This window comes from Sapajus apella, unplaced genomic scaffold, assembly GCF_009761245.1.
Source record: "Sapajus apella isolate SASKATOON/1434 unplaced genomic scaffold, GSC_monkey_1.0 scaffold99, whole genome shotgun sequence".
NCBI classification, from domain to species: Eukaryota; Metazoa; Chordata; class Mammalia; order Primates; family Cebidae; genus Sapajus; species Sapajus apella.
Genome location: NW_022437039.1, coordinates 1474885 through 1488266, shown reverse-complemented (window position 1 = coordinate 1488266; position 13382 = coordinate 1474885). Strand labels below are relative to the sequence as shown.

Below are 13382 nucleotides of genomic sequence, written 5' to 3'. Positions count from 1 at the left end.
AAAAAAAAAAAAAAAAAAAAAAAAAAAAAAAAGAAATTCCTTGAAAAGAACTGCCACAGCTGGGCATGGTAGTTCACACCTGTAATCCTGGCACTTTGAGAGGCTGAGGCAGGCAGATCACAAGGTCAAGAATTTGAGACCAGCCTGGCCAACATGGTGAAACTTTATCTCTAATAAAAATATAAAAATTAGCCAGGCATGGCAGTGTGTGCCTGTAATCCCAGCTACTCAGAAGGGTGAGAGAGGAGGATCGCTTGAACCCAGGAGGCAGAGGTCCACTGCACTGTAGCCTGGGTGAAAGAGTGAGACTCAGTCTCAAAAAAAAAAAAAAAAAAAAAAAAGAATTGTTATTTGGGTTTCTGGGCCAAGCCTGACCACAGCCACACGGAAATGAGCTAGGCTGGGGTCTGCCCACAGAGGGGACTGGAGTTCTGAGGAAGTGAGCTCTGGAAGCAGGAGGGAACAAAGCAGGAAAACTGGGGAGCAGAAAAAGCCAATACAGGGTGTGTGGCTGAGATCACTCCTTGGCCCTTGGACTCACAGGACCATGGAGAAGCCAGGGAACAGCCCCCATATGGAGGAGAAAGCCGTGGCCCAAGATGCCTACCTCCTTGGTGGAAGTTACCCCAAGGTTCCCCACAAAGAGGCTGGAGAAGGTTCTGAGGCAAATACAGAGAATGATGTGACCTGGAGGAGCTGGAGGGGCAGGTCGAGGGAGAGGTAGGGGACAGGTGCAGACAGCACACAGGCAGCCATCCACTGTGGCCAAAGGGATTTGCACAGCCCAAGAGGCATCTGCTCTTGGAGGTAGACACTGGACAGAAGCAAGTGCAGACAGCACATCCCAGGGTGAACATCTCTGTGTCCTGGGTGCGCCCGGTTCCCAGGCCCCGTTAACCAGTGTGGGAGCAATGCCAGCCAGGAACTGCTTCCCAAGTGATTATAGAGTCAAGGCCTGTGGCTTATGGTCCACACCCAAGGATCAGCCTAAAATTCCTCATGTCCGCCGCTGTTAGTGCCCCCCGGCATGCTGGTCACTCATGGTCTCCAGGCCACTAGTCAGTTCTTTTCCATTTGAGAAAAAGAGCAATAAAGTACAGGGATGACAAAGGTGTTCTCACACCCTCTTACCATCACGTTGATCGTCTCGTACAGGCCCTGGGCTCTGGCTGTCCCCCCAAGAAGAGCTTGAGCTATAGAAATAAAAAGGTCGGAGTGGATGTCTGCGCCGTCCCTCCGGAACACAGGGCTTTTCTGTACCTAAGGTCAAACATGACAGATGCGTGTGACCCACCAGAGAAGTCCATTGCAGAATAAATACTAACTGTGTGCCTTGTCAGGCCCAAGCTCAGACCTGACAAACTTCATACCCCTTCCATACATAAAGCACAGTGTTGAGGGAAAGAACTGTCCTTCCACCAAGGCAACACCACTGCAGGCCCAGGAATGACATGTCTACATGTTTCAACACTGCAATGGAGAGTGCCTATGTTCTACGCACTGAACACTGCAAAGGAAGCATGCCTGGATTTCCTCAGTCTCAGATCCAGCCATTCAATCAGGAAGGGAAATAAACAGGAAGAGAAAAAACATAAAACTGGCTTTTCAAGTTTTTTTTTTTTTTTTTTTTCAATCTTACTTTATTAGAAAGTATAGGCTGGGCATGGTGGCTCAAACTTGTAATCCCAACACTTTGGGAAGCCAAGGTGAGTAGATTACCTGAGGTCAGGAATTCAAGACCAGCCTGACAACATGGTGAAACCCCATCTCTACTAAAAATACAAAAATTAGCTGGGCATGGTGGCACATGCCTGTATCCCAGCTACTCAGGAGGCTGAGACATGAGAATCGTTTGAATCTAGGAGGCGGAGGTTGCAGTGAGCTGAGATCATGCCACTGCACTCTAGCCTGGGCAATAGAGCAAGACTCTGTCTCCCCCCAACACACACAAAAAGGCAGAATAAATAAGAATGTTGTACCCACAACCCAGTGGAAGTAATAAAACATCACAGGCTGAGAGCAGTGGCTCACACTTGCAATCCTAGCACCTTGGGAGGCCAAGGTAAGTGGGTAATTTGAGCCCAGGCATTGCAGACCAGCCCGAGCAACATGGTGAAACCCCACCTCTACAAAAAATACAAAAGTCAGCCGGGCCTGGTGGTGCATGCCTATAGTCCTAGCTACTCAGGAGGTTGAAGTGGAAGTATCACCTGAGCCCAGGGAGTCTGAAGCTGCAGCGAGCCAAAATCATCCCACTGTGTTCCATCCTAGGCAACAGAGCAAGACCCCACCTCAAAAAAATAAAGTAAAATAAAATAAAACAGGGGTCGGGCACTTGGCACAAGCCTGTAATCCCAGAACTTTGGGAGGCTGAGGTGGGCAGATCTCGAGGTCAGGAGATCGACACCATCCTGGCTAACACGGTGAAACCCCGTTTCTACTAAAAATACAAAAATTTAGCCGGGCGTGGTGGCACATGCCTGTAGTCCCAGCTACTTGGGAGGCTGAGGCAGGAGAATTGCTTGAACCCAGGAGTTGGAGGTTGCAGTGAGCCAAGATTGCACCACTGCATTCCACCCTGGGTGACAGAGCAAGACTCCATCCCAAAGAAAATAAAAACAAACAAACAAATAAAATAAAATAAAATAAATCATAAACACAGGTGAGTCTTGCCCTCCTCAGCTAACCACGACCCTGAATTTAGCATTTATCATTCCTCCGAGCTTCTTTTACTATGCATTTCTGTGTCCCTAAATAATACATAATGCCATCCCGCATGCTAGAAAACTTTACATAGATGATCTCTGAGGCCCTGCAGCCTCTGAAAAGCTGCCTTCCATCCCTGCTGTCTATACCTGTGAGGCCTGGAGCAACTTGCAGCTCTGATTCTTTCCCTCCAACTGCCCTGCAGCAGCCGTTGACCACGACAGCTCACTGAGCCATTCCCTTGTTGGAGGAAGGCAGTATCTTGCTACCATGGACAGGACTCTCATGCATACTTTTGTACCTGTTGCCTGCTAGGCTTGCATGGGTTTTTCTCAGGTGTACACAGAGGAGGGCAATTGCCAGTAGAAGGCACTGTCTTCATTAATGTTTCCACATTGCCGAAAACCAAAGTTTGCCTCTGTGTACGGTATGCAAAATTGTACCTTTCACACTCAATGCCTCATCAACAATCTTATCATAAAAACACAGGAAGTTTTCTGTATTTTTATGTGACCTGTATTTCTAACTTGTAAACATCTTGAAGAAGTTGTCTTCTCACTGCACAAGGCACAGAACCTTGAAAGCAGCGGATAGCTAAAAACCACATCTAGGTGGCCATTGTGCTGCTCAGAGACATCAATGGCGAGACATGTTCCCATGAAGCTGTGACCTTGCAGGAGCAGCCTCAGCCACACCCACCCGAAGATAGGAAGGGCCCAACAGAAGCTGCACAGGGCAGAGCACCTACCCTGAACGTGACGAAAATTTCCCTTTTTCCCACAGGCATTCTCACGGTCTGGCCATCCTCAACTCCTAGAAGGAATGTTCAAAAGGGAGCAGTTACTGTGAGACCTTCCACAGCACTTTCCACCCAAGATCCCCTTGTAACCCATGGCTTCTTCCCCACTCCTGTTTCTTATTAACAAGGAACAGTGCAATTCTCTAAGATGGCACACGGGTAACTTTCCAGAGATGCAAATGCGACACCTGATGACTGAGCACCTGCCTCAGGCGTGGTCTATGTAGTACCTCAGGGTTTATGGTCTCGTTGGAGTGATGGGTGTTAACCACATGACAGCACTAATGCGTAACTACAAGCAGAGACAAGTTCTTCAAAGGAAATGCTCACAACTCCAGAGAAAGGTACATCTAAGAACTGGGAGGAGAGTGTGAGGCTTGCTGGGGAAGGGATACTCAAGCTGGGATCTCCAAAATGAACCAAGTTAACTTGAAAAAGAAAGCAGACAGTGAGTTTCAGGCAAGGGAACAGCAGAGGTGGAGTGAGGGGTGGGGTCCGTGTAGGTGATGTAGACAGGGTGGCAGAAGGGACAATGCTGGCTTTGGTGACTAAGACAGGGGAGAGAGGAGAAGAGCCCAGGGTTTGGCAGCTGCTCCTTCACCAGGAAGAAGCAGAGCAGGCACGTCAAGTCTCTTCTCCCCAGTGTGACATGCAAAGTGTAGATTTTAAGCATAACGGGCACAAAGAGAAACATTCAAGGAGATTCTAGTTTCTGCTCCAGCCTGGGGCTCCAGGGCCTCAACTCTAACTTCTACCAAGGGCCAAGCATAACAGTGCAGCAGCGTCAGCCCTTTCTGCCCTCTCCAAGCCCCTGGGCATGGAGGGCCCAAGCACCCACCTGCAGGCACAGGGATCATGACTCGCTTCTTCTGCTTGGCTTGTCCTGTTCCCCTGCAGACTATGCAGGGCGTTACGATGATGGAGCCACGGCCACCACATCTCCTACACGTGGACCGCATGACAAAAGGGCCTGTGTTGATGGTTTCCTGATTAAAAACCAGAAAATTGGTAAGTATGCAGGTAAACTGATGGATGGTTCTGGGACCACAATGTGCATAAGAAAAATGTCTCTTTAAGGCTTTTTTTTTTTTTGAGACAAGGCCTTACTTTGTCACCCAGGCTGGAGTGCAATGGCACAATCTTGGCTCACTGCAGCCTCCATCTCCCGGGTTCAAGTGATTCTCCTGCCTCAGCCTCCCTAGTAGCTTGGATTACAGGCACCCGCCACTGTGCCCGGCTAAGTTTTATATTTTTAGTAGAGACAGGGTTTCGCCAATTTGGCCAATCTGGTCTTGAATGCCTGACCTGAGGTGATCCACCTGCCTGGGCCTCCCACGGTGGTGGGATTACAGGCTTCAGCCACTGCGCCCAGCCAAGGCTTGTTTTTTATGTGGATGTACACTCAAACACACTGCCTAGGAACACAGATGCAGGGCCTCAAACTGTTCATCTGATTTTCCACAACACAGCAACTTCTGCACTCCAGATCATCAACTTGACCAAACAACACTGAAAAATGAGACACCGCCTCAATCCAGAAGTACCTGAAGACTCCTGGGAGCTAAGCAGTACATTCAGAAAAGATTATTCCTCCTTGAATTACAAAAGCAGTTATTAGAAAAATAAAGAGAAGTGACAGCTGGATGCAATCCCTGGCCCCGCCCCCAGTGCCCTAGTTGCTGAGCCTGTGATACCTGGGAAGGAGGAGCACAGGCCCATCTCCTTAGGGCCACGGGGGAAAAGACAGTGGGCTGAGTTCACTAACTCCTTCCACTCCCAGCACAAGTTCTCCAGGACCAGTGACGCAAGCAGCTCTTTTCACAGTCAGTGGCGAGAGCCATGCAGTGGGGGATCTTGAGCAGCCCCTTACCATGCCGGAGCCGCCGCAGTAATGGCAATGCTGCACCTTGGTGCCGGGCTCATTCCCCTTGCCGTTGCAGCGCTCACAGGTGTCCATGATGTTCACGGTGAACTCCTTGTTGACCCCCTTGGCAGCTTGATTGAATGTCAACTCCATGATGTACTAAAGAAACCAAGGGACGACCTGTCATCTTTTGTTTCCAACCACCAAAATTGATGCTTGGCACTAAAGGGAAAGGAGGGTGCCAGGCCACATTTCAGCCACTCTTTCACCACTGTGCTTACGTGCACTCTGCCAAATAAGCTTAAGGTGGGACTCACTGAACCCATTCTGCCCTACTCTTTAGGATTTGTAAGAGATAATTTATTACTTATATGAAAACATACTTTTAATAACTGAAAATGTTCACAGATAATACTTGTACATGGCACTTAAAAACAGCCTGAATGATCCACAATCATAACTTAGATCATAAATATCTCCTCTCTCTCTTCCACTCTGACAGTGTTTTATAAAGATAAGAAAGGATCAGCAGTGCCTACCCACCAGATGGAGCTCTCCTGGAATACCGTAGCAGCTTAGAGACAACACTCACACCCTCATAATGGACTCAGAAAGCCTTAGGTGCTACCTGATTATGCAACTGTTAAGAATACCATCAGCATGGATATGCTCATTATTACCTATGCAATTTTTCAAATACTGAAATTATCTTCTACTACAATGGCAGCCTCCAGATCATTCCATTTAAGCTGCTTCGCGTTTCTGAGAGACCAAAACTGATAAAAAAAAAATTGTTTGACCCATACTTAGTCTAAAATCTGAATAATTTTTCAAACTGAGGAACTTACCTCCTGAGGCTGATCAAACACAGTCTGGAAATCTCCAAATGAAGAGGATGAGAACTCCCCGAAGATCTTCCTGAACAGCTCCTCAGGGTCCACAGAGGGGCCTCCCCTCCAGTAGCTCTGCTGGGAGCCGCTGGCCCCAGGATCGAAGCCTGCAGAGCCGTAGGCATCATACTGCTTCCTCTTCACCTCATCACTCAAAACCTACAGTGAAAGGCAGAGCCACTGGGCATCCAGGTCTACCAAGGCCCAGGAATATGGACAAGACTTCATAGCAAATAACATTTACTAAGCGGCCCTGTGTGCGAAGACATCCTATGAGGTTGGGGTGGGCCTGCGACTAGCACCCAGAAGAGGGATGAGCTGACCAAACTGAATGCTAACTGTGGAGTGTGAAGTGCTTCCAAAAGTCTCATGAACTCTCCTAGGGGTCGTGTGTGCTGGGGAAATGTTTGTGTTGATCCTCATTCGACCTCACAGGCACCCCAGATTCTTCATAGATTCATACTTCACCTCTCTCCTCAGGAGACACTGCCTGGTAGAGAATTTATGCTTCCTACCCTTACCTTCATCAACAAGTCTTCTGGAAGCCAGAACAACCAGAGTAGCAGGTAGAAGTAACAGCAATAACAGCAGTGGTGCAATCCTAGCTCACTGCAATCTGAACCTCCCAGGTTGAAGCAATCCTCCCACCTCAGCCTCCCGAGTAGCTGGGTCTAAAGAAGCATACCACCAAGCCTGGCAAATTTTTAAACTTTTTGTAGAGACGGTCTTGCAGTGTTGCCCAGGCTGCTCTGAAACTCCCAGCCTCAAGCGATCCTCCCACTTTGACCTCCCAAGGTGCTGGGATTACAGGCATGATGAGCCATTGGGCCTGGCCCACAAAACTGTGTTTTTTGTTTTTGAGACAGAGTTTCGCTCTTATTGCCCAGGCTGGAGTGCAATGGCATGATCTCAGCTAACCTCTGCCTCTTGGGTTCAAGCAATTCTCCTGCCTCAGCCTCCCAGGTAGCTGGGAATACAGGCATGCACCACCACACCTGGCTAATTTTGTATTTTTAGTAGAGATGGAGTTTCTCCATGTTGGTCAGGCTGGTCTTGAACTTCTGACCTCAGGTGATCTACCTGCCTCGGCCTCCCAAAGTGCTGGGATTACAGGCATGAGCCACCTCGCCCAGCCTCATAAAACTGTTATAAGGACTAACTACCTAAGAAAGGGGGATTAGGGAGGGGCAGGAAAAAATGTAGTATTCACTTTCTTTTTCACATGTTTGTCTTACTTTTTTTTCTTGAATTAAAAAGACACTGCCCTAGGCTGAGTATGGTGGCTCACGCCTGTAATCCCAGCACTTTGAGAGGCCAAAGCAGGTGGATTGATTGAGTTCCAGAGATCAGGACCAGCCTGGGCAATGTGGTAAAGCCCCATCACTACGAAAAATACAAAAAAATTAGCCAAGTATGGTGGTGTCTACAGTTCCAGCTACTTGGGAGGCTGAGGTGGGAGGATTGCTTGAGCATGGGAGGTTTAGGATGAGGCTGCAGTGAGTTGTAATCACACCGTTGCATTGCCTGGGCAACAAAGTGAGATCCGGTCTCCAAAAAAAAAAAAAAAAAAAGGCATTGTCCTTAAGGCCAAACAGAAAAGAGTATGCTTCCTCCAAAGGAAAAGACACTTCCACCTAGAATGGAGGGGGACTGAGAAAGTAGGTGGAGGACAGCTGGGTGCCTAGGGTAATTTTTAGGGCACCCAGTTAAGATGCAAACGAAGAAGGTTGGCAGAGGGGAGGCAAGTAGGAAACCATGACTTCCTGGTGGCTTTTATCTCCTGGTTCCAGCCCTTCCAGAGGAATTGCTGCTCTTAGGTTCCGAGGCTCTGTCCTCTTAATAACATCCCCTGTCCCAGTCCAGTGCGGTGGCTCACACCTGTAATCATAGCTTTGGGAAGCTGACACAGGTAGATCACATGAGGTCAGGAACCTGGCCAACATGGTGAAACCCCTCTCTGCTAAAAATACAAAAAAATTAGCCGAGGATGGTGGGATGCACCTGTAGTCCTAGCTACTCAGGAGGCTGAGGCAGGAAAAATGCTTGAACCTGGGAGGTGGAAGTTGCAGTTAGCCAAGATCACACCATTGTACTCCAGCCTGGGCAACAGGGCGAGACTCCATCTCGGAAAAAAAAAAAATCTCCCTTGGAGACAAAAGTTAGTAAAACGGTGAATTAGAACTCTCCAAAACTCATCCCAGCAGAAACAGCAAATCACCTATCCTTATGGAAAAATATTCACAAGAATAACACCCCCCTCATTAAAAACTGCATCTGCTGGGTACAGTGGGGAACCTGCAGTCCCAGCTACTCGGGAAGTTGAGATTGAGGCAGGAAGACTGCTTGAGCCCAAGAGTTTGAGGCTGCAGTGAGCTGTGATCTTGCCACTACACTCCAGCCTAGGCGACACAGTGAGACATCAACTTTTTCTTGTTTTTTTTTTGATAGAGTCTGGCTCTCTTGCCCAGGCGGGAGTGCAATGGCGCAATCTTTGGCTCACTGCAACCTCTACCTCCCAGGTTTAAGCAATTGTCCTGCTTCAGCCTCCTGAGTAGCTGGGATTACAGGTGCCTGCCACCATGCCTGACTAATTTTTGTATTTTTAGTAGAGACAGAGTTTCACCATGTTGGCCAGGCTGGTCTCAAACTCCTGACTTCAAGTGATCTGCCCACCTTGGCCTCCCAAAGTGCTGGGATGACAGGTGTGAGCCAATATTCTTGGCCTGGAATCTCTCTCTCTCTTTTTTTTTTTTTTTGAGAGGGAGTCTTGTTCTGTCATCCAGGCTAGAGTGCAGTGGTGCGACCTCAGCTCACTACAACCCCTGCCTCCCAGGTTCAAGTGATTCTCCTGCCTCGGCCTCCTAAGTAGCTGGGTTTGCAGGTGTGAGCCACCATACCTGGCTCTGTTTGTTTTGTTTTTGAGATGGAATCTTGCTCTGTCAACCACGCTAGAGTGCAGTGGCGCAATCTTGGCTCACTGCAACTTCCACCTTCTGGGATCATGGGATTCCCCAGTCTCAGCCTCCCAAATAGCCAGGACTACAGGTGCATGCCACCACGCCCGGCTAGTTTTTTTTGTATTTTTAGTAGAGATGGGGGTTTCACCATGTTAGCCAGGATGGTCTCCATCTCCTGACCACGTGATCCACTCGCCTCAGCCTTTCAGAAGTGCTAGGATTACAGGTGTGAGCCACCATGTGTGGCCTTTTTTTTTTTTTTTTAAAGCCAGTCAAATTTAGCAGGGGGGGGGTGTTTACCAACTTTAGTGACACTAATGTTAATAAGTTTTTATAACCCACTACCGTCGGACCAGACTTTTTTTTTTTTTTTTTTTCTAACAAGAGACTTGGTACAGAGACGTGGCCTTCACACTGGACTGTGTGACACACCAGGCTATACCAGGCAGCAATGCAAACTGATTCATACATGTAGCTGAACAGCAGTGACTGCATGCATATAAGTCATATTACCTCATAGGCTTCTGCCAGCTGGGAGAACTTCTCCTTGGCTTTGGGATCATCCTTATTTGTGTCAGGGTGATACTTCTTGGCAAGCTAAGGGAACAACATGATAAACTACTTCATATATAAGATGATTATAACAGAACTCCAAATATCAATCATAATTATGTTTCCTTTATAAAAGTTGTCTCTCTGCCGGCTGCAGTGGCTCACACCTGTAAATCCCAGCACTTTGAGAGGCCAAGGCAGACAGATCACTTAAGCTTAGGAGTTCCAGACCAGCCTGGGCAACATAGTGAAACCCCTGCCCACCAAAAATACAAAAAATTAACCAAGCATGGTGGCGCAAGCCTGTGGTCCCAGCAACTCAGGAGGCTGAAGCACGAGAATCACTTGAACCTGGGAGGTGGAGATTGCAGTGAGCAGAGATCGAGCCACTGCACTCCAGCACAGGTGATGATGTGAGACTCTGTCCCTGCCAAAAATAATAATAATGATTTGTTTTAATGGCTCAATCTCTTAACTTGAGGGCAGGAACTGACTCTGACGTATCTCTTTGCCCTTAGCATCCAGAACAGGTAAATAAACAAAAAAGAGAAACAAATTTTTAAAAAGGGCACCAGACACAGTGGCTCATGCCTGTAATCCCAGCACTTTGGGATCCCAAGCTGGGTGGATCACCAGAGGTCAGGAGTTTGAGACCAGCCTGGCCAACATGGTGAAACCCCATCTCTACTAAAAATACAAAAATTAGCCAGGTATGGTGGTGCGCACCTATAATCACAGGTTATAATCACTGGGGTGGCTGATGCAGGAGAATTGCTTGAGCCCAGAAGGCAGACAGAGGTTGCAGTGAGCCAAGATCGTACCACTGCACTCCAGCCTGAGCAACAGAGACTGTCTCAAAGAAGAAAAAGTTTTAAAAAAGGGAAGAAAATAACGGAATAAATAGATGTCTCTGTTGTTTCAATTATTTTTATAAGTACATAAAATACAGTAATTGCTACAGCTTTACCTGATCTTTTTACTTCCATACCTAAAAACTTGAATGGTTCCCTAAATTAAGAATTTCTCTTAAATTAAGTCTCTAGGACTTCCAAAGGGCCTCACATCAATTTTCGTGGGTGTTCGGTCCAATCTCCATCTTTTCAATCTTCTCCCACTCTTGCATCAGGCACCTGACTCTTGAGCTCAGGAAGAGACAGGCCATTTGCTAGTCACAGGCCAGCATCTCTGCTTCCTGTCCCCAAGCCTCTGTTCAATCCGTTACAACCCAATTAAAATTGGGCAATGGATTCAAATACACATTTCTCCAAAGACATACAAATGGCCAACATGCCCAAGAAAAGATGTTCAACATCATGAGTCACCAGGGAAAAAGCAAATTGAAACAGTAATGAGATACCATTTCACATTCACTTGGGTAGTAATTAAAAAGACAGATGATAATGACAAGTGTTCACTGCAATGTGGTGAAATAATGGCCCTCATACGCTGCTGGTGGGAATGTAAATGGTGTAGCTGCTTTGAAAAAGGCTGGCAGCTTCTCAATAAAGATCCAATTACTGCCAGGTGTGGTGGCTCACGCCTGTATTCCTAACACTTTGCGAGACCAAGGCGGGTGGATCACGAGGTCAAGAGATCAAGACCATCCTGGCCAACATGGTGAAACTCCGTCTCTACTAAAAATACAACAATTAGCCAGGTGTGGTAGCATGTGCCTATAGTCCCAGCTACTTAGGAGGCTCAGGAAGGAGAGTCGCTTGAACCCAGGACACGGAGGTTGTAGCGAGCTGAGGTTGTGCCACTGCACTCCAGCCTGGTGACAGAATGAGACTGTCTCAAAAAAAAAAAAAAAAAGATCCAGCTACCATATGACTCTACTCCTAAATATCCAAGAGAAATAAAAACATGTCTACACAAAAACTTACATATGAATGTGTATATAGCAGCACTGTTCATGATAGCAAAAAGTGGAAAATATCCAAATGTCCATCAAACAATGAATAAACAAAATGTGATCAATCCATGCAACAGAATATTATCTGACCACGAAAAGGGATGAAGTATTGACACAAGCTACAACACAGATGAACCCTGAAAGTATGATGCGAATGAAAGAAGCCAGACACAAAAGGACATATGTTGTACCATTCCCTGTATATGAGTAGCCACAATAGGCAAATCTAAAGGCGCAGGATGCAGGTGAGTAGCTGCCAAGGACCAGGGAGAGAAAAAATGGAAGGTAAGTGCCAATGAGTACAGGGTTTCTTTCTGAGGTGACGAAAATGTTCTAAAGTTGATTGTAGTGACAGCTGCACAACTCCAGTGAAGTGTGCCCTTACAAAAAGCTCTCAATCCTACACTGGTATCTCCAATGCTGATTTTATTTTATTGGCCAGAGCAAACCAAGAGTCTGGGAACCAGTGGTTTAGACATCTCACATACAACTTTACTCAGCTACCCTAACTACACTAATATACCCTGGGATACGACAATGGGAATTTCACGTTTTCCAGGTAAAGAATGGAAGTAATTCTAAACCTATAAACTTTTATCCGAATGCAAAGAATGACTATCTAAAACTTAGACCACCATACCCACTGATTCAGAAGGTACAGATTAAATTTAATTATGAAAACAGATCTGGAAAAAAAACTTCTTAAAATCAATGGTTTATGATACTGAGAGACCAGACAAAAAAAATACGATACAATAAAATCTCTGGTTTGGACTTGCCTCTTTGTTCTGAAGCATTAACCTCTATGGCATTGTGCACCGAAAAACACAGTCTAGCAAAGTCCATCCTTATTACACCGTTCTATACTATCAGCTCATGAGATCTATCCATGGGGGCACATACGTTATGCTAATCAGGATCAGATGGGGTCAACAACATGCCTTCTACAATTTGGTCACCAAAATCTGACTTCCATACAGACCTGGTAATAGGCTTTCTTGATATCTTTCTGGCTGGCATTTCGAGGCACTCCTAATATCTGGTAATAATCTTCTTTGGCCAAAGGGGCACTCGTGTGGAAGAAGGCAGTACAAACGAAAGGGTAATGTTTTGCTCCTAAAAAAAAAAAAAAGAAACAAAATCACTCCGGGGATGTTCTCAACAAAAGAAAACAGAGTACATTGCCCACCAGGCTATATGTGAAGGAACAAACAAACTGATAGGGTTTGGCTGTGTCCCCACCCAGATCTCATCTTGAATTATAGTTCCCATAATCCTTACGTGTAATGGGAGGGACTTGAGAGGAGGCAACTGAATCACGGGGCAGTTACCTTCATGCTGTTCTCCTGATAGTAGGTTGATGGTTTTGTTTGTTTGTTTTTTGAGACAGAGTCTCCTTCTGTGGCCAGGTTGGAGTACAGTGGCCGTGATCTCAGCTCACAACCTCCACCTCCGGGGTTCAAGCGATTCTCCTGCCTTAGCCTCCTGAGTAGCTGGGATTATAGGCACCCGCCACCATGCCCAGCTAATTTTTGTATTTTTAGTAGAGATGGGATTTCACCATGTTGGCCAGAATGGATATCTTGACCTTGTGATCTACCTGCCTTGGCCTCCCAAGGTGCTGGGGATTACAGGCATAAATCACGGTGCCCGGCCAAGATCTGATGGTTTTATAAGGGGCTTTTCACTCTTTTGCTCATTC

General features: G+C 46.8%; 1 protein-coding gene across 2 annotated transcripts in view; it reads right to left on the bottom strand.

The window, feature by feature from the left end:
- DNAJA3 (DnaJ heat shock protein family (Hsp40) member A3) overlaps window positions 1-13382 on the bottom strand; it is a 28084-nt gene that overhangs the window by 6477 nt on the left and 8225 nt on the right. For both annotated transcript variants that reach the window (XM_032257988.1, XM_032257989.1), the window contains exons 2-8: window positions 12663-12796; window positions 9730-9813; window positions 6218-6418; window positions 5376-5528; window positions 4344-4491; window positions 3455-3519; window positions 1132-1260 (exon numbers count right to left, since the gene is read on the bottom strand). In XM_032257988.1, the coding sequence (XP_032113879.1) occupies window positions 1132-1260; window positions 3455-3519; window positions 4344-4491; window positions 5376-5528; window positions 6218-6418; window positions 9730-9813; window positions 12663-12796 (914 nt within the window). The remainder of the gene's footprint in view (window positions 1-1131; window positions 1261-3454; window positions 3520-4343; window positions 4492-5375; window positions 5529-6217; window positions 6419-9729; window positions 9814-12662; window positions 12797-13382) is intronic.